Consider the following 26,477-nt stretch of genomic DNA (forward strand, 5'->3'; position numbering starts at 1 on the left):
CACACCCTCACTTGATCCTGCCCTCACACCCTCACTTGATCCTGCCCTCACACCCTCACTTGATCCTGCCCTCACACCCTCACTTGATCCTGCCCTCACACCCTCAATCAATCCCGCCCCTCACCTAACTTAATCCTGCCATCAGCATCCTCACTCAGTCCCACCCCTCCTCGCCTTAATCGTTTTTCACAACTGACTTCAAACTCCTAAACTCTTTTCCCTTCAAATTTCAGTACCGTATTTTTCTTCCAGTCAAGGAAATCTGTCCTCATGAAAGGCTGCAAAATAGGTCACAGGTATGAAAAAAAAGGGCACGTTGCAGAATCGGCTTATATTGGGACAACGTTTTACTCTGTTTAGAGCTTTACTGAACTGTTATTTGATGTAATTATATTGTCAAACAATGTCAGTATGTCTTCATACAGTGTCTTGACTCCTTTCTTAGAGCGAGAGATATGGAAGGAAGTGCAAAATAAATCCAGTAAAAAACAAGGGTGCGGTGGGCACAGTAAGGGAACACTATCAACATTTGTGGCCCCAGATTGTTCATCTTATCAAAAGAGAAAACTGGACAAGTATCTTAACCACCTTAACTACTGGGAACGCATGGAAGCACTTGACTTGTACTCGCTGGAATGCGGGCGAGAGATAATCTACACTTGGAAAATTCTAGAAGGAATGGTCTCTAATCTGTACACAGAAATCACTCCCTACGAAAGCAAAAGACTGGGCAGGCTGTGCAAAATACCGCCCCAACGAAAAGTAGGGGCGCCATTGGTACATCAAGAGAATACATAAGACTGTTCAACAGCTTCCCAACAGAAGATTGAGACACTTAAGCAACATATGGGAATGTTTATTCAGGAAACGTTTCGCCACACAGTGGCTTCATCAGTCCAATGCAACTGTCAGACACTGCAGCATCGTGTGATCTTGTTACAAAGAATTCTTCAACACTTGTCCAACCTTTGGACGAAGACCTACTTCGACTAGTGGATGGTACCACTATGACCCCCGCCTCCTCCTTCTTCGCCTCGCCTGACTACAGTATATAAGCCACGTCTACGGCACTATGCTGTACATTCTACAAGATTGATGGACTTAACACCGACTCCAGGCTGAGGGACTGATTACCTCAAACTCCTCCTCTCCTTACACCTTTCTGCTTTGTATTGGATGGTTTTTCAAACCATTCATCACAGCTTCCCAACAGGCATAGGGGGAATTACCAATAGACCACTGGTTGCCTTCGAGAAGGAGCTGGACAGATGCTTAAAGTCGTTGCCGGATCAGCCGGGCTGTGGTTCTTATATTGAACTACGTGCGACCAGCAGTAACAGCCTTGTTGATCAAACCCTGATCCACCGGGAGGCCTGGTCGTGGACCGGCCAGCGGGGGCGTTGATCAAAGTACCCCCAGGTTGACTCTAGGTATGTAGGTGATGGATATATGGGGCAGCGGACTTTCAGTAGCAACAGCCAGGTTGACCAGGCTAGCACCAGACGAGCCTGGCGCATGGCCGGGCTCTGGGAGTAGAAAGACTCATGAAACTCATCACAGGTATACCATAGGTAAAGGTAGAACATTTTTCGTAGCCTTTAGATAGTCCTATAGGCTAATACTACAGGACTATTACTACTACTTCATCGCACTGTTCTGCTTCCATGATGTAAGTGTTTGTGTTAGACTGCTAAAACCTCTGGTGGGTGAAACGTCATTTAAATAGATACCCCCGGTGTTTCACACACTCGTTGTACTGATGCTTCCAGTTTCTGTTAACCTGGATAACTGGTTCAGAGAACAAGTTGATAAATTACACACATGTGCAACACTTGGGTATCTTTATTGTGGAAACGTTTCGCCACACACTGACTTCATCATCCAGTACAAAGAAGAACGATGAAGAACACAAAGAGTTTGAGGTAATCAGTCCCTCAGTCTTGATTGACGGATTGATTACGTGGACTGCAGGCTGAGGGACTGATTCTTCTGTGTATTAGACTGATGAAGCCACTGCGTGGCGAAAACGTTTCCACGATAAAGGTACCCAAATGTTGAAGGTGTGTCTAATTTATCAACCTGTTAATCTGTTATGACTAGAGTGCCTTAAGGTGGCTCACCACTTCTGTGAAGACCTCTTTGATTCTTTTCTTTTGCTAAGTTGTTCACATACTTCTATGTCATTCTCCATCGTCTTCTCTTCCTCCTCTTCAACCTTATCATCCGTCCTTCACAGCTGTCTATTTTTATGTGGCGTTTGAATAATTTTGATTAATTTTGTCTTCGAGTCTATGCCATTTTTAAGCTACCTTTAGCTTCCCTTCTTAGTCTTACATATTCGTTTCTAGCGCTTCTAGACGGAGCTGGACAAATGCCTAAAGTCAGTATCCGATCAGCCAGGCTGTGGTTCGTACGTGCGGCCAGCAGTAACAGCCTGGTTGATTAGGCCCTGATCCACCTGGAGGCCTGGTTTAAGACTGGGCCGCGTTGACCCTTGGAACACCCTCAAGTAGCCCTCCTGTTTACCATTAGAAACAGTATCGGTCCTTGTGGGATCACGTTCATCTCTTACTGTTACTGCCATCTGTTCTTCTGGTACTCCCTGATCTAATGGAGTACTCTACTTTTGTTCCTGTATTTTCTTTTAATTTGTAAGTTAGTCTCTGGTGAGGTACTGCTTCAAATGTTTTCTTAAAGTCCAGGCAGATTCAGTCCACCCGTCTATAAATTCATGCTGGTTTTCTCGACCAAATTATCTCATCAGGTGTTCCAATATCTTCCTTCTTATAATTTTGTCCTAAATGTTTGATAAAATGCATGTCAGTTGATAACAGCTTACAGCGTCATGCCTCCTGGCGTGTCACCTTTTTGTATATAATGTCACAGTGTCTTTAACCAGCTGTTAGCAGTTGGTTTGTCTTAAGTGATCGGTTTTGTGTGTGTGTGTGTGTGTGTGTGTGTGTGTGTGTGTGTGTGTGTGTGTGTGTGTGTGTGTGTGTGTGTGTGTGTGTGTGTGTTTGAATATATGGCACACATGACCGGAGCAACTAGAAGGTAAGTGTGGGTGTTGTTGGTTGTCAGATATTGAGGGTGTTTGGTCGACCTTTACACGAGGTGGGAGGTGTTGAAAGGTTGGAGGTGAGGTTGTGGGTCAAACACCACCAGTACAGTACTCACAATTCAACAACAACAAAAGCGGCATCCCACACTTAGCACTCTCTGCACCTTCAACCTCAGGCACTAGCAGTGCCACTTTTAAGTCTTCCCATTACCACTACTATAGTACTACTATTTCTACAATTACAATTATTACTACTAACAAATTTCCTAAACTTGCTAGTAACAGATATGTGAACTGTAGATTTAAATCCAAATGTACACCTGTTAACCCTTTTGGGACCTAGTTCCTAGGCCTTTTGTGTATTTGTATGCTCTTGCGCTACTCTCCACACGACGGATATGAGGTGCACAATAAACTAGCCACTTTGGTGGCAAAATCTAAGCTACTAACATCACCACTACTGTCACTACTACCAGCACCATCTTCATCACTACCTTTATCCTCATTACTCTCAGCTCAGGATGACGGAATGCCCCTGTGAAACAGCTACTTTGTTTTCCCTGAGTATAACCCAGATGAAGATAGCAGCAGCACACAGCGGGTGTTCCCACGGTGTACCATAACTCCTCGTCCTCCAAGTTTTCTACCTGACTTTAAAAATTACATAACGAAATTTCAGTATACAACTCGCTGCCACGCGCAAGCTACTCACATTTTTTATGGAAATTAGACGGATTTAAAGGTTAATATACATTACCCTAAACAAACTAGAGCATATCCTAGAGCTTTACCTAGCCTAAAGCCAAGCCTAGCCTAGAGCCTAGCCTACCCTAGAGCCTGATCTAGCCTAGAACCTGGCCTAGTTCATTGTGTTTACATACTGACAATTATGTTAATAAGACAATATACAATTTATGGTATTTTATTGAGAAAACGTTTGGTTCACCAAGAATGTTAATCAATGGAGCATTGATAGTCACTGACGGTGGGCGAAACGTCTCAGTAAAATACCATAAACTGCATATTTTCTTAACATAACCTAACCAAACACCATATTGTGTCTTAAGCTAACCTAACATAACCTTACTTAACATAACCCAACGTAACCTAGCCAAGAATAACAAATATAATTATTTTTTACAATAAATTATTTTATACAATAAGTATTTTACAGTTATTTTTTACAATAACCATAATTATTTTTTACAATTATTTACTGAACGTACACACGTAGAAACGTACGTACGGGAATTTCTATGAAACTGGCGGCCATAACCGTAGGACCAGTTGTGTGTAGAAGAGCGTAGCAGCACAGTGCTGGTGTACACTGTTCTGTTGAATCCATGACAGGCCATGCCATTAGCCTCACTGTACGGGGCACGTAAGTGGCAAAGTGCTACATTGTTAATCCACTTTAACAGGCTCACTTGTACGTGGTGTGAGGCACCGGGTTCCGTTCCGAATTCGTCTTCAGTGAAAGTTATATTAGATTTTCCCGCGGCTCCTGGTGATATATTATGATATTCGTCTGCCACTTCTTTGTGTAGTTATTGTAGGAATGTTGAATGTGTGATATTGTGAGAGGGGGAGGAGAGGGAAAGAAGAGGACTACGAAGAGAGGTGAAGGGAAGTTTGTAGAGACAAGGAAGAGAGAAAGAGTAATGGGTGAGGAGAGGAGGGTAGTGGTGAAAGGAAGAGGTAAACTGGGAGGAGAAATGGGAGAGGGTCTGAACAAAGGAAAGAGGAGGAGAGGAATGTTAACCTTTTGTGAGGACAAGGTGGGGAAATAAAAAGAATGTGAAAAGATTGAGAGAATTATAAAGAAAATAGTGGGGAGAAAGAGGGACGAAGAAAATTCTGAAAGACAAAAAAACAAGTAGAATATTTCGAGAGAGAGAGAAAGGCAGAGAGGCAAAAGAAAGTGGTGAGTGGTTGTAAGCAGAGAGAGAGAGAGAGAGAGAGAGAGAGAGAGAGAGAGAGAGAGAGAGAGAGAGAGAGAGAGAGAGAGAGAGAGAGAGAGAGAGAGAGAGAGAGAGAGAGAACAACCGAGTCTTCAGGTTATAGTGTGTGGGCTAGCGTGAGAACAAACTCCGCACTTGATGACACCACCCACTCTCTCTCTCTCTCTCTCTCTCTCTCTCTCTCTCTCTCTCTCTCACACACACACACACACACACACACACACACACACACACACACACACACACACACACACACACACACACACACACACAGGGGGGACATGATAACGACATACAAAATACTGAGAGGAATTGACAAGGTGAACAAAGACAGGATGTTCCAGAGACTGGACACAGCAACAAGGGGACACAGTTGGAAGTTGAAGACACAGATGAATCACAGGGATGTTAGGAAGTATTTCTTCAGCCACAGAGTAGTCAGGAAGTGGATTAATTTGGGAAGCGATGTAGTGGAGGCAGGATCCATACATAGCTTTAAGCAGAGGTATGATTAAGTTCATGGTTCAGGGAGAGTGACTTAGTAGCGACCAGTGAAGAGGCAGGGCCAGGAGCTTGAACTCGACCCCTGCAACCTCAACTAGGTGAGTACAACTAGATGAGTACACGTAGTAGTTGTAGTAATAGTGCAAAAGCTAGGCTTAAAAATGTATTTTTTTTAGTACTCTGGTCACAGTCCTGGCGTCACAACAGTTTATCATTCTCTTAACAGACATGTTTTACCGTATGTTCGTTTTTGGAAGTCATCGCCCTTATACCCAGGTCCCAGACCAAACCTAGTTACTGGTCTGATCGACTTTGCTGTTGCTGCTGACCGCCCACACTTTAACGTTTGTACCACATCCCGGCTGATCAGGAACTCGGAATGGTGGTAAAAAACAAGAGTGAGGTCCAAACCATACCCCCGGCCGTCGCGTTAGCCACTAGACCAGCTAGCCACAATAAGATTCATCCAACTAGGTATATTTCTACACCATAGGAAGGTCATGTTGACGGCAGTGAAGGGACTTGAGCTAGAGTTCGTCACGGCCACGCTAGCTGGAGATTCCTCCGTAAAAACTTGCATTTGTGATCACAGTGGTGCCTGTGCTAACCTTCCTATGGTGTAGAAATATACCTAGTTGGATGAATCTTATTGTGGCTAGCTGGTCTAGTGGCTAACGCGACGGGCTGGAGTTTTGAGACTCTATGACCGCGGGTTCAATCCCGGCCGGGGGTATGGTTTGTTTGCAATCGTGTCATTACGATTTCTTGAGTCGTGAGGTCCAAGGCTGCCCACTGCTCTGTCCCACAAAAAACAGTATTCGTCCCACTTCTGTTTCTCATTCTTGTATCCGACATAGACAAGGACATAAAGCATAACACTGTTACATCCTTTGCTGATGACACTAGAATCTCTGACTGGTGTCCGTCGAAGACCGCAAATCTTCAAGCTGATATAAACCAAGCCTTCCAGTGGGGGTCTTAGACAACTATATGATGTTTAGAGGACAAGTTTCAGTTGCTCAGATACGGAAGAATGGAGGAAATAGAGAATGTAAGGGAATACAGGACACCCAACAATCGCGGGTGGTAGAAAGTAACATTATTTCTCTGTGAACAAATTTCAGCTGCTCGGATATGAAAAAAAACACTAGGAACTCCAAAGGGCAACGGCATTCAAAACACACAAGTGTCATCCCCCAAATAGTTTTTTTTTTTTACCAAAGTTGTGCAGCAACTCTCATTAAACCATTCAGCACCAGGAGCAACAGCCTGGTTGACCAGACTAGCACCAGACGAGCCTGGCTCATGGCCGATCTCCGGGAGTAGGAAAACTCACGAAACTCTTCAAAGGTAAAGGTAGGTCTCGTTTCCTTTTCTGGAATACTCAGTTTGATTCCATTTTCATAAGTTATAAACTGAGAAGAAAAAAAACCCATAGCGATACTAGAAATTATTTCTTTTCATATAGATTTGAAGGCTGCTGGAATGAGATCAAAGAAGAGGTGTTGTATGCTACTTCCACTGGAAACTAAACACTGTTAGAGCGAAGACCATAGGTCAAAATATTGAGGTCTTGAAATCACGTGATTAGTCAGATGATTTACACTGGTCAGCCATACAGGTCACTCTCTGCAAACTTGTATTAATAGGCATGCGATAAAGTTGTGTTTAAAAATACTAGGCCTGCTTTTGTTGTGTGTCTTTCTGCATGAACTGTGGAGAACTCCGCGTCACTTCTACCTGGAGCTGCACTACGCTGTCTGGTAATTGTAAACATTTGCAAAACAAAATACCAACCCGTGTATACCCTATACGTGCTAGGTTAGACGCCTATCTCCGGTACGCCAGTGGATTTTTTAAACACGGGTATATAGCACTACGTGTATAGCACTACTGGTATATAACATACAGCGCCACGGGTATGTAACATATCGTGACGAAGATGCCTTCACCAGTACAGGTGTGTAGGGAAGGAAGGTGGAAGAGGAAATTGTGTGGGTGTTAAGGGTAAGTCTCCTTCCCCCCAGCTACCCTCAGAAAGGTTGGGTTATAGACAGGTATTTCCTGATGACGGGACAGCTTCTACCTTACTCTCTGTGTTCCCTTGATCACTTGGACCTTACATTCTCTTTTCTTCTCCTGCCCCTTTTATTCTCACATTTCTTTCCCTGCCTTTCCTTCCGATACTCTTCCAAGTGTCCTCATTCCATTTCTATTTCAGTTGCTCTCATTTCTTCCCTCTTCTCTTTCCAGTATTCCCCACAACCATACACAACGTGCCTAGTGTCGTAGGAGACAAACAATAATGTGAAATACATTTACATACCAAGACGTAGGATCTGGTAAGTGTTTTAGCTAGAAGCACAGTATGCTTGATAACTATTATCTTCAGAGATAATGTCGAGTGTTTACTTCATTTTCTCTCTGGGATTATGTGTGTGAAATCACTGAGTTACACACACTCGTTTGTGTATAAAAAGGTCGAATCTCTGCTCCTAGCACTGCTTCTTACTTCATACGATGGTCGCATTGCTTCTTAACCTCTTGAGCACTTAACATACATGCTTTTTAAACTATAGACTAGTTTGGTTGCGAATCACTGGACATTCTTAATGTTTTGGTCGTTCTTTAATTAGTGTTGACTGAAGATGGGGCTGCGGCTGTTTACTCTTATGGATAGCCTGACAGGTTTTTGGAATTCATGTATTTTATCTGGTTTTTGATGTGTGTAGACTTCTGTTACATATTCCAATTTTGGTTTGTGTTCTGAACGGCTTTTTTTTTTTAGTCTATATGTTAAAACTGTTAAGTGTGTTAAAGGAAGATAAGGGTTTTCTCACTTCTTCATATATGTGATCTTCCGTCGACTTCATCATTACTCAATGATTCAGTCATTCGTGTTCAGTATTATGTTCCATAGTTTATTTTCTCCACGTGACTACACGTTCAGCCCGTTCTCACCACATGTCGCTTACCTACATCAACTTCCACCGTAAATCATCGAGTATACACATACCTAATATAGAATAACCTCTTAGTTTATACTACGTCTTGTTGAAAATGGTATAAAATACCGATAAGTTGAAGATTAAGACACATGTGCAACAGTTGGGTATCTTATTGATTAAACGTGTCACCTACACAGTAGGCTTCTTCAGTCAAATACAAATGGAACAGTAGTAATGAACTAAAGATGTAATCAGTCCATCAACCTTTGAGACAAGGTATTTGAGGTGGTTAGTCCCTCAGTCTGGAGGCTGAGGGACTGACCACCTCAAAATACTTTTTCAAGCTTGATTGATTACATCATCTTGATTTCATTACTGCTACTCCATTTGTATTTGACAGAAGAAGTCTACTGTGTAGGTGAAAAGTGTCATCAATAAAGATACCCAACTGTTGCACACATGTCTTAATCTTCATACTACGTCTTGTTGATCCAGTCACCGTAATCAGTCACTCTGTTTCCTCAACATTTACAAGTCTTCTTGCAAGGGTTAAGTCACTTTTATACTGATCTTTGCTACACATTTTTCTCTTTACTATTCGAATATTTCCTTCAAACAGAAAATCTTAACTTTGTAAAAAAAATTGCCGTTTATGCCTTCACTGTTTTGTAGTTCCCCAGTTAGTCTTCCAGTCTTCCTGGAAACGTCTGTTAGTGATTTTTATCAATATAATAATAATAATAATAATAATAATAATAATAATAATAATAATAATAATAATAATAATATTTATTTCTTCGAGTACATGATACAACTTATACAGAACATAGCTGACATCAATAGAAAGCCCCCTTGTCATGCTGAGCATTTCCCGCAACTTAGGTTGATTTTTCTCCCCAGGATGCGACCAACACCAGTCGGCTAACACTCAGGTACCTCTAAGTTAATACAGTTTGTTCATTATTTTCTTAAATTATGCGAGTCTCGTTGTAACTGAGTAAAACTGAAATACGCAATTTTGCTGAAGCATGTTTCCTGATCAGCCAGGCTGTGGCGTATGACATTGTTGGACTTCGTGCTGATTAATCCGGCCGTTTACCAGGTCTGGTCTGGGACGGGGCCGCGGGGGCAGTGACCCACGAAATCGTCTTCATGTACTCCCGTAAGAATATTAACGTAGCAATATAAGGATGGATTACTATATCTCCTCATAACCTTCCCTCATTCTTACGCAGCCTGTGTTTACCCACTGGCCGCCATTAACAAGTTTTTGAGCCTCTTTGATCCTGTCATGCTTAATCTTGAAGCTGTGTATTGGATTCCTCTGAGGGGAGATAGAGAGCTAGCTAGCTTTACAAGGTTTGAGGCATGAGTCAGCCAGCAGCACTTCTGAGTCAGCCGCCACACTGTCTCCAGCTTCCTCCCATGTAAACACTGGTAGACCTCCTCACACTCACCACCACTCACCCTTGTCACCCTCCCTCAGTCTTTACTCACGTCGTATGCATTTTGTTTTAATCTAACGATCTGGGAACTCCTTCAGTGTGTTACTGCCTCATTCAATGAAAGTTTCTCTGTTGCTACCAATACTAGCTACGTTGCTCTGTCATATTCCTTAATACAGGATGGGTTTCATGCACTAGGTAATGATAACATGTCAGCCTGAAATGGGACAATTCAGTAAGTTGATGATAATATTGACCAGTATACCACTGTGGGCGATGAGAATATTGACCAGTATGTCATTGTTGGTTCAGTAAGGCGAATATTGACTAGTATGTCACTGTGGGTACAGTAGCTCCCATTGACTGACTGATTCATTTTCACGTTACAACTGTATTTTGATGGATGGGACACAATTTTTTTCTCTATTTGCTTTGGTTAGCCTACAGGTGGCATGGCCTGGGTACACTTAATGTACCAGAATCAATCACTTTCAGCTCAACCTTTTAACTCATAAATAATCCACACTAGAATATGAAGCTCTAGACGACCATTATCAAGTTACAACTGATAATGATCTAGAAAGGACCGAAACGTCTACAGCATCTAAGTGTGGGTTTGTGAATTGTTCCAGCCACGGTATTTTGACCTTTTATTCAACCTTTTAATAACATTATGGAATAATATTTACCATATATCTAATGTTAACAGGAAAAAAAATTAATATTATATGTGAATAATTTGTCTCCATAATTTCCTCGTTTTTCGTTAAATATAACGCAGATACATTTCTAGTCTCTCAGCAGAAATGATTGATAAATAAAACACTACTAGGAAAATGTAAATTGCCTTGTATATAAGAACAGTCATGTCAGGTGATATGCTTACTTGCTCTTATGTAGAAACTTATACTGTGTCATAGTAGAGGCTGAACTTTATTTACCATTTATTCAACAACGCGAAATTTCAGACATAATTTAAATTAAAGGTAGGATTTTTTTTTAATCTATAATAAATGATAAAATATTTCGAATATGTAGACGATGGGCACCACAAATCCCATACTTTCTCTCTCTCGCAGCCTTACAAGGACGCTGACTCCATTCACTTTCTCTAAATACTGTAGTCATCACTCGTGTACCTGTGTATGTCCGTCACCTACCCTGCCTCTCTCCACCTCTTTTGTCTTTCCACCTCTCTTTCGTCTCTCCACCTCTCTTTCGTCTCTCCACCTCTCTTTTGTCTCTCCACCTTCACTTAGACTTTCCACTTTCCCAGGTAACACTAACTCCAGCTGTGCTGGAGGGAAACCTTTGAAGCTACCGTAGCTACTGAACCCATATTGGAGTACTTTACGATGTCCTCATCACCTTACTGAAGTCCCCAGCTCAGGCTGACGCAGTTCACCTGATGAACATAACTATACTTTCTGATACAATATGATACAAAACTCACTAGTACGTAGAATATGGTAGCCGCACACTAGCGGTGAACCCAGTTTTGTTAAATAAAAGTAAGTCTACCTACACTGTTACTTTTATTATGTACTAGGGTAGCAACACACTGCGCTTATTTATAGCCAGTAATGTAAACAAAAATATATTCCAAGTTGTCACCGACCCTGACACTCTCCACCTGGTCTTCCTTTTTACAAAATTTCTTCTCTGTCAGCTCAGCCGGATTGTGATGGCTGTGTCGGCTTGTTGGACGCTAGCACAGTCTGGTTTACCAGGCGACCAACAGTGAAAAACATGGCCTCAGGCCGGGTTTCTGAGATAAAGAGCCCTCGAAACCTGTCATGTGTATTAAGGCTGGTCTGAGACCGGGCCGTGGGGGTAATGACCTCCGGGAGTGCTTCTATTTAAACATTGTAAGTTAGAAACAAATTAGTCAGTTCGTGCAGATACTGATCTGCAGATAAATCTACAAATAATAATAAATTTGTTTCTGCGTGTAGTCTCTGCTTGTGACCGGTCTGCCTACAACCTTTAGTGGAGGTTGAAAGCCTATCGACTACACGAGTCTCAGGTTGTATGTCACTTGCTCACCACCAGCCAAGAATACCTTAATCTCTAAAACAGGGATCAAAGTAAACTATCAGTGTATATACACTGATAGGCATCTATTTCGCGGTTTGTATACCATGTGGTTTTTCTAGGTTAGGTTAGGTAAGATTCGGCAGGAAACAGGACAAGTGTCTTAGTCATTTGATGACCCGTCAGTGAAGCTTTTGGTCATCTGACCGACACCTTCCACTGGCTTAGCAGATATCTGTTGTTTCTTAAAGATTACTGCTATTTTATCTTGTGGTTTTATCCTCTTTGCCCTGTTATATATTAATGTCCAAAAAAATTAAATTATATATTAATATTATCCACTAAACAAGGAGTTTATCTCGTTATTATTACTTTATAATTAACCTGCCTATGTTAGCCTAACGAGTTATTTTTTAAACCATTATTTTTAACTTTATTTTTTGAAGATTACACGTATAATATAATTAGTTTTACGAGGCTAGTCGTCCCTTGTATGGCGTTTTTCTCATTCGTTTTCTGTTATTTTCTAAAATATTCTTTGTTAGGGGTAACTCAATGTTTCAGCTTATAATGTTAGGGGTAACTCGTTTAATGCTTCTCTCAGCTTATAGTGATAAGATAATCTTAATTAGGTGCACTACAGTGGTTGTAATAAGCATTTAATATTTATAGTAGCTTTAAGTTAACCCCGGAGATTTAAACAGTGTGCCTTATTTTGATTGAGGCATCTCTCTCTCTCTCTCTCTCTCTCTCTCTCTCTCTCTCTCTCTCTCTCTCTCTCTCTCTCTCTCTCTCTCTCTCTCTCTCTCTCTCTCTCTCTCTCTCTCTCTCTCTCTCTCTCTTCTCTATTTGTGCCTAAATAAACTTATTGTCACATCTTGGAGATGATGAGGTTGGCTAAAAGATATTGGTTGTACTAATTGTCTCTTTCTGATACTGTATAAGTCATATTACTGTATTTGGATATGTTAAATTATCCTGCGTGTTCAAGGTTGATGGATTGACCACATCATTACCTCGCCAATACTGCTTTCTACAATTTATTCTCCTCTTAGGTTAGGTAAGTTTCGTCAGGAAACAGGACAAGTGTTTCTTAACGAGGGTCTTAGATGACCCGCCGTTGGAGCTTCTGGTCATCTGACCGAGGCCTTCCGCTGGCTTACCAGTCCACCCCTTTAAAAGTTAAGGTCATAGTTATGACCACTGTTGAAGCCTACCGCTTCAACAGTGAAGATACCCAACCGTTGCACTTGTATCTTACTCATTTGCTTTATCCTTGTTTAAATCCACAGATTTACAGAAGCTATATGTACGCTTGGTTAGCAACCGGTGGCTTACCTATGATTATATATATATTCCTGTGAAGAACAAAAAGGCACAATACTGTGATGGGAAGAATACACAAATAATCCGCACATAGGAGAGAGGAGCTTACCACGACGTTTCGGTCCGATTTTGAGCCATTTACGAAATCACACGAGGCTTTGTAAATGGTCCGAGTCGGACCGAAACGTCGTCGTAAGCTCCTCTCTACTATGTGCGGGTTATTTATGTATATTCCCGTGATTTACTAGTGCCCACTGATATGCCAGAACTTCCGTTCTCTCCAGTTTAAAAACTAAAAGATGAGTTTTTTCATGTCTCAGAATATGCCTGTACAATTCACGGGCTTAATGCAACCATTGTTCACATTTAAAAGATAAGCCTCTAAAAATAAATCTGTAAATTCAACATTAATAAACTATTTATAATTTAGTTTTCCTGTTGTGTGCATATATTTTAACTTTCTTTGTATCCTTAACAGCTGTGTATATCGTTCGACGACACGTTGACGACGACATATGAGTACCCGAGTGAGCTCTTCCTGCTGGCGGAGGCTGGCCTGCTGCCCCTAGACACCATCACCACCACCATACCTTCCTCCCCTGATGCTACCAACAACACTCAAGGTACCATCCACTACCATCCCCTTCACCATACATCCTCTTCCCTGATGCTACAAACACACTAGTTACCATCACCACCACCATACCCTTCTTCCCTGATACTACCACCTCTAAGTACCATCACTACCATACCTTCCAACCCTGCCGTAGTATATTTTTCAGACCAGCCACCACCACCATACCTGGCTAGCATCATCAGGGTCGCCACCACCATACCTGGCTAGCATTATCAAAGTCACCACCCACATACTCAACACAGCTACCTGCTTTCATTTTCTCGCCTGAGGGTGACATAATTCTGTTATGAAGGCCTGCAGTTCACTGGGAGAACATTTTACTCAAAAACTGAAAGGAACCAAGTTTGAGTTCCAGGCTGGACGTAATGTATGGGCACTCACTGCTCAGCTTCTTCAAGCATTAAACTACATACCCGTTTTCTCTTTCAAAATGCGTTGCATTCTGAGAGGAGGAATAGAAAAATATCAAAATATGGGTGGCAGCTTCCAGGGATGTTTTTATTTTTATATTTGTCTCAAACTTTTCATCGCTAAACTGGAGGCAGCTTTGAAAAATATATATTTTTTTGTTTTTATATCCACCAGATATTGCTCATCTAATCTGGTGGCAGCAGTGGGATATTTATTTTATACTTTTGCTGTAACCACTATATTTTGACCCTAACAAACCAAATTATCCTTACTGGTTTAGTGCTTACCCCCTTGAATTTTACTTAAATCTTCTTCCAGTCAAGTATTAAATGGGTTTCTCATTTCATAAACACGAGGGCAGTCACAAATATTTTACATTACATGAGTGTCAAGAAATTAGAGAGGCAGGCAGGTAGGTGTTGGAATGATGCTGCCAATAATTATAAGTAAAGAATGCCAAGACACAACATTTTACATCTGTGGAAACAAGGTTGCAATATTAATTACAGCTCCCTAGACTCGTGTAATATATACAAACCTGTTAACTGACGTGTTAATATTATTCTCATTTATCTCTGTAGTATTACAACCCTGTTGAAAGTTTCAGTTTTTTTTTTTTGTTGTATTAGATTTATTTGCAAGAGTGATTTTTTTTATATTTCAGAATATATAATTGTATAAAAATATATTTTTTTCATAATGGCTGCTTATCTGAGTAATGATGCATCTTGTGCATGTACATGTCTGCAATATTGTTAGTGTATCTGACTTTTTATGTGATAGCAAGTATTTATATAGTGCATGCTGGCTCAACTGAGAGGTCTATAGTGCATGCTGGCTCAACTGAGAGGTCTATAGTGCATGCTGGCTCAACTAAGAGGTCTATAGTGCATGCTGGGTCAACTGAGAGGTCTATATGCATTCCGGGTCAACTGAGAGGTCTATAGTGCATGCTGGGTCAACTGAGAGGTCTGTCGTGCATGCTGGGTCAACTGAGAGGTCTATAGTGCATGCTGGGTCAACTGAGAGGTCTATAGTGCATGCTGGGTTAACTGAGAGGTCTATAGTGCATGCTGGGTCAACTGAGAGGTCTATAGTGCATGCTGGGTCAACTGGGAGGTCTATAGTGCATGCTGGGTCAACTGAGAGGTCTATAGTGCATGCTGGGTTAAATGAGAGGTCTACAGTGCATGCTGGGTCAACTGAGAGGTCTATAGTGCATTCTGGGTCAACTGAGAGGTCTATAGTGCATGCTGGGTCAACTGAGAGGTCTATAGTGCATGCTGGGTCAACTGAAAGGTCTATAGTGCATGCTGGGTCAACTGAGAGGTCTATAGTGCATGCTGGGTCAACTGAGAGGTCTATAGTGCATGCTGGGTCAACTGAAAGGTCTATAGTGCATGCTGGGTCAACTGAGAGGTCTATAGTGCATGCTGGGTCAACTGAGAGGTCTATAGTGCATGCTGGGTCAACTGAGAGGTCTATAGTGCATGCTGGGTCAACTGAGAGGTCTATAGTGCATGCTGGGTCAACTGGGAGGTCTATAGTGCATGCTGGGTCAACTGAGAGGTCTATAGTGCATGCTGGGTCAACTGAGAGGTCTATAGTGCATGCTGGGTCAACTGAGAGGTCTATAGTGCATGCTGGGTCAACTTGGAGGTCTATAGTGCATGCTGGGTCAACTGAGAGGTCTATAGTGCATGCTGGGTCAACTCCGAAGTGTGATTGAAGCAAAACTGACATTTCTTTTATTTTAACGAACCTTACTTCCACCATCATCAGACTTGATATTAATATACTTTTAAAGCTTCATTAAATGAATTTTTTGCAAAGATTTACTCATAATTTTATTTTTCAGTAACCCTAAACTTAAATGATCGTTTTTTTTTTTTTTTTGTTCTGAGATATTACTTTGAACGGTATGTGTTGATGTCATGAAGTCGCTTAGAGTACCGCTCAGTGTTGTCAGTTCCTTTCAGGGCAAGAGAAACCTCAGCGTTAGAACAGATATATACATAAGCCTGCAAAGAATCAAGGCATATTAATTACAGAGAACGCCTCAGGTACGTGACCGGTACTTAAAGGCACGGTTCCAAATCTACACACCACCATAACATACTGGAGTGAGAGATATGGGAGAAAAGGTAGAACCCACTCAACAACAGGGGCGCCACGAGCACAATAAGAGAACATTGTATCAACATCTTAGGCCTAGACTGCTCAACATCTTAAGTTATAAGAAATACTGCCGGGACAAGCATAGAAGTCTTCAAGAGGACACTCGACAAGTACCTCTGCCAAGTGCCGGATCAACCAGACCCAGAGCCGGGCTGTACGAAGAACACTCGAAATCCATCATAGATCAAAGAGCATCATTATTAATGTCTTCCGACGTTGGATGGCTTACCGGTTTCTAGAGTTTTTATTTCCCTTGCAGCCCTGTCTGGGACCAGTCTTTTATGTTAATTTCTTGTTCAACCAACCTATTGGCAGCTTGCTGGCCCACATAGCAGCGATTACAATCTGGTTGATCTGGCACTAGGGAGGGGTATTTCGTCTTGACATTGACACTCGTTTCGGAAGTATTTCCGAATTCTGTTGGCAGATTGAACAGTTTTGGGCCAAGGGTACTGACAGTTCTCTTATTGTCCCGATGGTCTTCCTTCTTTTCACTGGGTTTATTTTTGCACTTCACATATTTCACTCCAGCACACTGTTATGGTAGTGAGTGGATTTGGGACCAGATCCTCCAGTATTGTCCATGTACATAAGAGTATTATCAGTTATTTCTTCTTCGTTCCAGAGCACATCACAAGTACTTTGAGACATTCCCAGTAGTTTAAATGCTTTACGGCTTTATGCTGGGCATCAATCGATTTCTCTCTCTTCCGGTTCTGATATTTCTAATACTGCTATCACAAACAATTTGGCTGAACGTGCCATCAACTAGGCAGCATTGTCTGGGGCTGGGTTACGCTGCGATGACCTCCAGAATCTACAACAGGCATACGATACGAGCAGTCATTAAAAATGTTATCTTTAGATAAAAAGACACAATACCGTGACTGGAACAATACACAAATAACCCGCACACAGAGAGGGGCTCACGACGATGTTTCGTGTTTTCTTTCTTCTTACATTGGTATTTGGCCCTTTATTATTATTTTTCCCCCCTCTGTGTTCTTGTTCTTACCCTTTGTGGGCCCCTAGCTCCTTTGTGTGCCCCTAGCTCCCTTGTGGGCCCCTAGCTTCCTTGTGTGCCCCTAGCTCCCTACTACTTACCATCTTCCTCTACTACCACTCTTGTCCCGTTCCTGTCTTCTGGCCTATATATACTCCCTCCTTCTCTCCTTTCTGTTAGTGTGACTTTGTAAATGGGTCAAGCCGGACCGAAACGTCGTCATAAGCTTCTATGTGCGGGTTATTTGTGTATTATCTTAAGATACTTTTGAGTCACAGTGGAACTTCCCATTTTCTGCTGCGACTAATAGAAAACGTGTATTCATAGTAGGTGTTTTTGGGTTAACTATAATTATGTTCACATCCAGTTTTTTTTTTTTTTTTTTGTTAGCCACAATATATTTTGTTTTCTTTTGTGCTAGTTGCTCCTTTAATAAGCGGTATTAGATTAGTGATAAGTGATTTAATTAAATCAATTTATATATAGGCAGCTTGAGTATAGTTGTCAATGAGCACTCTCCCAGAATGAGAGGTTACTTAACATTTTTGAGATAATACAGTCTATAAACATTGATGACTATCTTCAAGATATGAATCTTTTTAAAGGAAAACAAATATTTAGATTATAGACTACTATACTCGTAGCTCAATGGTAACGCATTCGACTTGCAAGTAAAGTGCACAGGTTCAGTTACGGGCGTAGCTGGGCGTACCGCTTTGTTCACCTAGCAGTAAATAGGTACCCATTAGGTGACTTGTGGAACTCATCTTGGGGAAGAGGGCTAATTCCTTGTATCAGTTCCTTGGATCAAGAGCCTTTCACCATCATTAAAACAAGTAGTAAATTATTCATTTTGACAGCGATCACAAAGAGCTGTGAATCGACCCTTGCAACTACAAATAGGTGAGTACAGATAGGTGAGTGTACACGCTCGCACGTTGCAACACCGACATTGCCATTTACAAACACGGGATTGTTTAAAGGAAAACATTACAGTTGCAATAATGCATAAAAGATGACAATCAACAATTTAGTTCTCACAGTAAGATGACAATTGTTGAGAGAGACAAGTTGCAGAACAACGCTTGTATTGTGATAACGTTTTGTTCTGTGTAAACCAGTTGTAGCCCACCAGGGGATGTACGAATCCCTGGCGGGTATATGTAGTCACTAGGATGCTATAGTACAGTAAGTCCTCGCTTAACGTCGTCGATAGATTCATGGAAACTGCGACTTTAAGCGAAACGATGTGTAACGAAACCAATTTTTTACCATAGGCTAATTGATATAAACATCAGGGGTGCACAGTGCGCCTTAGCACTCATAGCAACAGAGTTAAATCAAGGAATAAATGTTTGCAAAGCGAAAATTGTAAGGAACACCTGCAGCCACCATGCAGGTCAACAGTGAACGTGCAAACTCCACACAGTGACCCCGGCCAGGAATCTATTTTTTTTCTAATAAACGTTATAACAAAACGATGTTGAACGAAGCGACTTTAAGCGAAGACTTTGGTAAATTAATATTTTATTAATTATACTTAAAAATTACATATTGATAAATTATAGAATATATATTATGAATCATACCAATAAATAATGAGCCAACCTCGTGTTGAAACCTGATAAGCTTCTTGTGGTACAAAAAGTACGTCGTGAGTAAAATGAGAAGGAAGAGGACCCATTATTTGTTTTTTCCCGCTAAAACTAAGTAATTCACTTGTTTTATTAACTTAAGCCAGATGGATTTTTATGCATTTTGGAATATATATATTTTTCTTGTTACTCGAGTGCTTTGGTTCTATTAATCTGCAGTAAAATGTGAATTAATTTTTTTTTCTATCAAAAAGTTTGAGATGGGGTGCGCGGGTTGGGATAAATTTAGTTAGGGGTGCACAAGCTAATAACAATTAGACAACCCTGATGTAGAGTTTTATTAAGTGATTTTATAAAATTATACACAAAGCGAAACGTTGTGCAAATATAAGCTTGATCTGCAACTTGTGTCACTGTCATATACTGGTCTGGACCGGGCCTCGGGGGCGATAACCCTGGGGATTGATCGTCTCAGGGTAAATACACCAGGTGCCAGCACTGACATGTACAACATGTGTCAAATGAAGGGATTCAGGGAAACCGGGAGGCTGGACTTGAATCCTGGAGGTAGGAATTACAGTGCCTGCACTCTGAAGGAGGGAAGTACAGTGCCTGCACTCTGAAGGAGGGAGGTACAGTGCCTGCACTCTGAAGGAGGGAGGTACAGTGCCTGCACTCTGAAGGAGGGAAGTACAGTGCCTGCACTCTGAAGGAGGGAAGTACAGTGCCTGCACTCTGAAGGAGGGAAGTACAGTGCCTGCACTCTGAAGGAGGGAATTACAGTGCCTGCACTCTGAAGGAGGGAAGTACAGTGCCTGCACTCTGAAGGAGGGAAGTACAGTGCCTGCACTCTGAAGGAGGGAAGTACAGTGCCTGCACTCTGAAGGAGGGAAGTACAGTGCCTGCACTCTGAAGGAGGGAAGTACAGTGCCTGCACTCTGAAGGAGGGAAGTACAGTGCCTGCACTCTGAAGGAGGGAAGTACAGTGCCTGCACTCTGAAGGAGGGAAGTACAGTGCCTGCACTCTGAAGGAGGGAAGTACAGTGCCTGCACTCTGAAGGAGGGAAGTACAGTGCCTGCACTCTGAAGGAGGGAAGTACAGTGCCTGCACTCTGAAGGAGGGAAGTACAGTGCCTGCACTCTGAAGGAGGGAAGTACAGTGCTTGCACTCTGAAGGAGGGAAGTACAGTGCCTGCACTCTGAAGGAGGGAAGTACAGTGCCTGCACTCTGAAGGAGGGAAGTACAGTGCCTGCACTCTGAAGGAGGGAAGTACAATGCCTGCACTCTGAAGGAGGGAAGTACAGTGCCTGCACTCTGAAGGAGGGAAGTACAGTGCCTGCACTCTGAAGGAGGGAAGTACAGTGCCTGCACTCTGAAGGAGGGAAGTACAGTGCCTGCACTCTGAAGGAGGGAAGTACAGTGCCTGCACTCTGAAGGAGGGAAGTACAGTGCCTGCACTCTGAAGGAGGGAAGTACAGTGCCTGCACTCTGAAGGAGGGAAGTACAGTGCCTGCACTCTGAAGGAGGGAAGTACAGTGCCTGCACTCTGAAGGAGGGAAGTACAGTGCCTGCACTCTGAAGGAGGGAAGTACAGTGCCTGCACTCTGAAGGAGGGAAGTACAGTGCCTGCACTCTGAAGGGGTGTTAATGCTGCAGTTTTTGAAGTGTAGTGTGGGAGTGCCTCTGGCAAGATAGTGATAGAGTGAATGATAAGTGTTTCTTCTTTTTCGGGTCACCCTGCCTTGGTGGGAAACGGCCGACGTGTTAATAAAAATAATAAAAAAAAATTTCTTTCATGTCGATTACATATTCTTGAAAGTAAATATCATTATTTTTTTTTTTTGCATATTATCCTCAAAAGATTAACGTGTTTCATTATCCATTCGTCAGACAACCAACTTTTTTTATTATTATTATTTTTGTACATTTGAGCTGGTACATTGAAGACTTGTTATCTTCAAGGGGCACTATCACGGGCACTATCACGGGCACTATCACGGGCACTGATAATGAAAGACTTTAAGTTTATACCAGTAATGCTCACATTAAGAATTAAGCTTCACAGTACCATGGCTGGAACAGTTCACCTAAAGTTGGCACTCAGGAGAGAAACCTTGTGACAATGTTTCGCTCCCTCCCTGATTATTGTCCAGTCACAACTGGTCATATAGATCCTACGTGCGATATTTTATAGAAATGCTTTTATTAATGTTGAAGTTGCCATAAAAACTCCTTTCAGCAAATCATTCAGGTATGATCCGCGTGAATCATTCTACAAATATTTGTAATACTAATAATAATAATACAGTAATAATCCTGAAACGTCAAATGTTCTCTAATGGGCAGAGATTTTACAGCTGTATATATAAACATATCAATAAAACAGTCAATAAACCACTTAAATCAGCAGAAATTTATACTGACAAAAAATGCCTTTTAATCACTTAAACAGATGCAACAAATTATGTAACACAGAGTAAATGAACATTTTAGTTTCTTAGGTTAATGCCTATCATCATCGCCGGAGTCTAGACTGCAATTAAAAAGCTTAACCCTAATTTTAAAAGGGGTGGACCGGTAAGCCATCGAAAGGTCTCGGTCAGATGACCAAAGGCTCCAGCTGTGGGTCTTGTATGAATAAGACCCGCGTCAGGAAACACTTGTTTACCTGGAGTTTACCTGGAGAGAGTTCCGGGGGTCAACGCCCCCGCGGCCTGGTCTGTGACCAGGCCGCCTGGTGGATCAGAGCCTGATCAACCAGGCTGTTACTGCTGGCTGCACGCAAACCAACGTACGAGCCACAGCCCGGCTGGTTAGGTACCGACTTTAGGTGCTTGTCCAGTGCCAGCTTGAAGACTGCCAGGGGTCTATTGGTAATCCCCCTTATGTATGCTGGGAGGCAGTTGAACAGTCTCGGGCCCCTGACACTTATTGTATGGTCTCTTGACGTGCTAGTGACACCTCTGCTTTTCATTGGGGGGATGTTGCATCGTCTGCCAAGTCTTTTGCGTTCGTAGTGAGTGATTTTCGTGTGCAAGTTCGGTACTAGTCCCTCTAGGATTTTCCAGGTGTATATAATCATGTATCTCTCCCGCCTGCGTTCCAGGGAATACAGGTTCAGGAACCTCAAGCGCTCCCAGTAATTGAGGTGTTTTATCTCCGTTATGCGCGCCGTGAAGGTTCTCTGTACATTTTCTAGGTCAGCAATTTCACCTGCCTTGAAAGGTGCTGTTAGTGTGCAGCAATATTCCAGCCTAGATAGAACAGTGACCTGAAGAGTGTCATCATGGGCTTGGCATCCCTAGTTTTGAAGGTTCTCATTATCCATCCTGTCATTTTTCTAGCAGCTGTCCTGTTTCCTGAAGAACCTGACCTAAGGCTGCAATTTAATCCCTAAAAACAGTTATTAAAATTAATTATCGGTATATATAGCTCGATATATACACATCTCTGGGTGGATATACTCTACTAACGGAGCAGCAGTTGTATAGCAAAAGGGGAACAGCGGAAGGTGGCATTCACTCGTTAATGGCTAAATGTTGAGACAATAGTGTTACCAGGCCGTGACGTCAACCTCCCCTCCCTCGGTTATACCTGCATTCCACTGCTTGTTAGTGTTGTAATATGACAATACTGGTCCACAGTGCTTGTTAGTGTTGTAATGTGACAGTACTGGTTCTCAATACTTTTTAGTGTCGTAATGTGACGATACTGGTTCACAGTGCTTGTAAGTGTTGTAACGTGACAATACTGGTTCTGTACTTGTTAATGTAATGCGACAGTATTGGTTCTCATTCACTTCGAGGCAGTTTGTCATGGCTTTATCACAAGATATTCAATTACACTGATAAATGTAATGATTAGTATTAGGTGTGTTCACTTGAAGTTATTAACTTGACTCTTGAAGACAGCTACAGGATTGTTAGTAATTGCATTATATATGACGGGAGAATGTTAGAAAGTTGTGCACTCACTACACTTGTCGCCTTGTCTCAGGTTGGCTCGATTGGTATCGCACTTAACTTACTGAGGGTAAGTGGTTAGATCCCCGACACGGATGGAAACGTTGGCCATATTTTTCTTACACCTGCTGTCTCCTCACCTAGCACTAATTAGGTACCTGGGTAGCAGTCGATTGTTGTGGGTCGCGTAACATATCTTAGCCTGTAAAACTGCATATTATCCAAAGATAATATGAGGATAATATTATCCTCTTTATCTCTTTAAAGCAGTGGTTCCCAACCTTTTCTTACTCCCGCACCCCTATAAAATTTTGCTCTAACCTCACACCCCCTACAATTTAAACTTTGTTCAAGGATAAAGGATGTGGAATCATAGTAAGTTTTATCAAAAGAAGATATTTATTTTACTTTCTAATATAATATGTGAACAAAAATGAGACTTACAGAAAAGAAACATATCACAGAATGATATTTGAATGCACCTTACAAAAATAATAACTCTTGCTTGAAATATATACAAAAAAGTCAAATCAAGAACTAGCTTTCAAACCTTTAGAAAGGAATTTTAGTTTTTTAATATGTAAAAAATCAAACATATGGACAAGAAAGGATGTCTCAGATTAACATTTGAATATACCATACAAAAAATAGTTACTTTCTTTAAATATGTACAAGATAATAAAATCAAAAGACTGACTTCCAAAAAGTTTGCGAATCCATTTTAATTCAATGACTCTTTTGTTCCTGTTTCTTGCTTGAGAGTTTTTCAAAACGGGGAACTATGTTGGTGATAGCAACACGCATGTCTGCCTGTGCATTCAAACGATTTCTAGATTTTGTCTTAATTGACAAAAAAGTACTAAATCCTGATTCACATAAGTAAGTTGTCGCAAATGGAATGAGCACAGTTAGTGCAGTTTCACAAAGTCTTGGAAATAGAACCAGAGCCGAGCACCAATACTCTTCCAAAGTTTTACTCTCAAATTGCATTTCAAGAGCACGATTTGAACGCAGATCTATAAGATCTTCTTTCAGCTCTCCATTATTTGACATTTTATCCAAATTGAAGGAGTAAGGATTCATAATCCATTCTTCAGATGATTCCAGCTTCCTTACATCAAAATATCTATCAAATGACGCCGACAGCACTTCCAAGTGAGTCACAATTTCTCCACAAACACTAGGAATCAAACTTGAAGATTCATTACCATCAGCTATTTCTTCAAGTGATGGAAAATTTGAAATATTTCCTCCTTTCACTCGTTGACACAGAGAGAGATATAACTTATCTTTGAATGCATTTAGCTTTTCATAGCAATTCAGCATGTTTATATTTTTACCTTGAAGTGATAAACTCAGATCATTCATACGAGTGAATATTTCACTCAAATACGCTAAGATTCGATTGAATTCTTGCAATTCCAACTCTTCAAGCAGATCACAGCGACGTTCCTTCAGAAATACTTTGATTTCTTCTGGCAGTTCGAAGAAGCGGGTTAAAACTCTCCCACGGGAGAGCCATCGGACTTCTGTGTGGAAAAGTAAAACTGTATGTTCACTTCCAAGATCTTCACAAAGTGACTTAAAAAGGCGGTGATTTTGAGCACGACCTCTAATCCAGTTGATGGTCTTTACTGAAGTATCAAGGACAAGTAGGCAAGTTTTTTGATGCCAAAGCATGACGATGAAGGAAACAGTATGGAATCTCCTGTTTCGTCAGTGCAAACAACCCAGATTTATTTCCCAGCATAGCAGGAGCGCCATCAGTACACACACATCCAATAATTTGGATATCCAATTCATATTTTGCAAAGAAGTCTTTCACAAACTGAAACACATCTTTTGCTTTGGTGGTTGTTTTCAGTTGTTCACAGAAAAGGAAGTTCTCCTTTATGGCACCATCATGAACATACCTCACCAGTGCAATAAGTTGACTGCAATTAGAAACATCAGTAGTTTCGTCCAACTGAAGGGAGATTTTCAAGGGATTAGCCTTCATATGTGAGATAACTTGTTCCAAAATATCTAAACTCAAATCGTTAATTCGGCTTCGAATAACATTATTTGACAGTGGCACTAATTCAAGCTTCTTTCTTGCTTCATTTCCGAGAATAGTTGTAGCCATTTCTAATGCACATAGTTTGATAAGCTCTTCTGCAATAGTATGAGGTTTCTTAGACTTTGCTACTTTGTACGCCACTTGGTATGAAGCCATCAGCAGTGGCTTGTCGACAGATATACGTAAACCCTAATTTTGGAAGGGGTGCTCGAGAATCAAAACGGGCTCTTTTAGCTTGCAACGACTTAAAATCATGGCCCGCAACATTGGCCCCACCATGTTGGTTGTTGGAGTGTTCTTGCAGCTTAGATGGTTTCAAATTAGTGTTGGAGAAAGCAATTCCACAGATTATTCACTGAGGCTTTTGCAGATCCTCAGTCTTTCCGTTGGAAGTGAAACCAAAACTTAACGTAGTCATCATTCCATTTCCTTTTCTTCGACATGGTGAAGGCTATGATGATAATCTGAAATAAAGAGATGAAAATAAAGATAATGGTAATTTTACTATGATTATTCAATATTAATAAGTAATAAATGAATCAATTTCCTGTTATTAAGACGGACGCTTCTCGCACCCCCTGGAATGTTGTCTCGCACCCCTAGGGGGTGCGAGCACCCCTGGTTGGGAACCCCTCCTTTAAAGGGATCAAGAGGGAACTGCATAACTTAAATCAGTAACTGATCAACCGGGCTATGGTACCTGGCTTGTGTGCTGCTATCACCAATAGCCTGATAACTCTGGTCGTCAACTAGGAGTGAACCCCAGAAGCGACTACAGGTAGACCTCATAATCATTTATTTATTTTTATTAAGTATGTTTAGTTTTTATTTTAACTATGGTCTTAATGTATTAACTGTTTTATTTATATAAAGCCGGTCATTAGTATACTCGAAATTTAATTAAAATATTTAAGTCTAAAATTAATTTTTTAGCCAGTGAGATTATTATTATTATTATAATCAAAGGGGAAGCGCTAAACCCGTAGGATTATACAGCTCCCGGGGGGAGGGATGTGGAAGGCATTCAGGCTTAATTCGGGGAACTGGAGCACAGTTCCAATTCCCTAAATCAAGAGCCCCTCACCAACATCAAGGAACCTTCCATGAGGGGATTTAGCCAGTGAGAGAGAAATAATAGTGAGTATTGAAGCAGCAGTTACGTAATGGTGAACAAAGCACAATTGTTACCAATGTTAAAAAAACTGTGTTGGAAGTGCGGAGCTGTCACCTGCTTGTACCAGTCTTGGTGTTAGTTTACCACTGCTTGTACCAGTCTTGGTATTAGTTCACCACTGCTTGTACCAGTCTTGGTATTAGTTCACCACTGCTTGTACCAGTCTTGGTATTAGTTA

General features: G+C 41.4%; 1 protein-coding gene across 1 annotated transcript in view; it reads left to right on the plus strand.

Annotated features, from left to right (window-relative positions):
- The window catches only part of LOC128694234 (protein phosphatase 1-binding protein bifocal), an 86,617-nt gene that overhangs the window by 40,714 nt on the left and 19,426 nt on the right, over positions 1-26,477 (plus strand). Inside the window, exon 2 of the mRNA XM_053784252.2 lies at positions 13,758-13,902. Coding sequence (XP_053640227.2) covers positions 13,758-13,902 — 145 coding nt within the window. The remainder of the gene's footprint in view (positions 1-13,757; positions 13,903-26,477) is intronic.

The sequence above is a fragment of the Cherax quadricarinatus genome, chromosome 43 (genome assembly GCF_038502225.1).
Source record: "Cherax quadricarinatus isolate ZL_2023a chromosome 43, ASM3850222v1, whole genome shotgun sequence".
NCBI lineage: Eukaryota > Metazoa > Arthropoda > Malacostraca > Decapoda > Parastacidae > Cherax > Cherax quadricarinatus.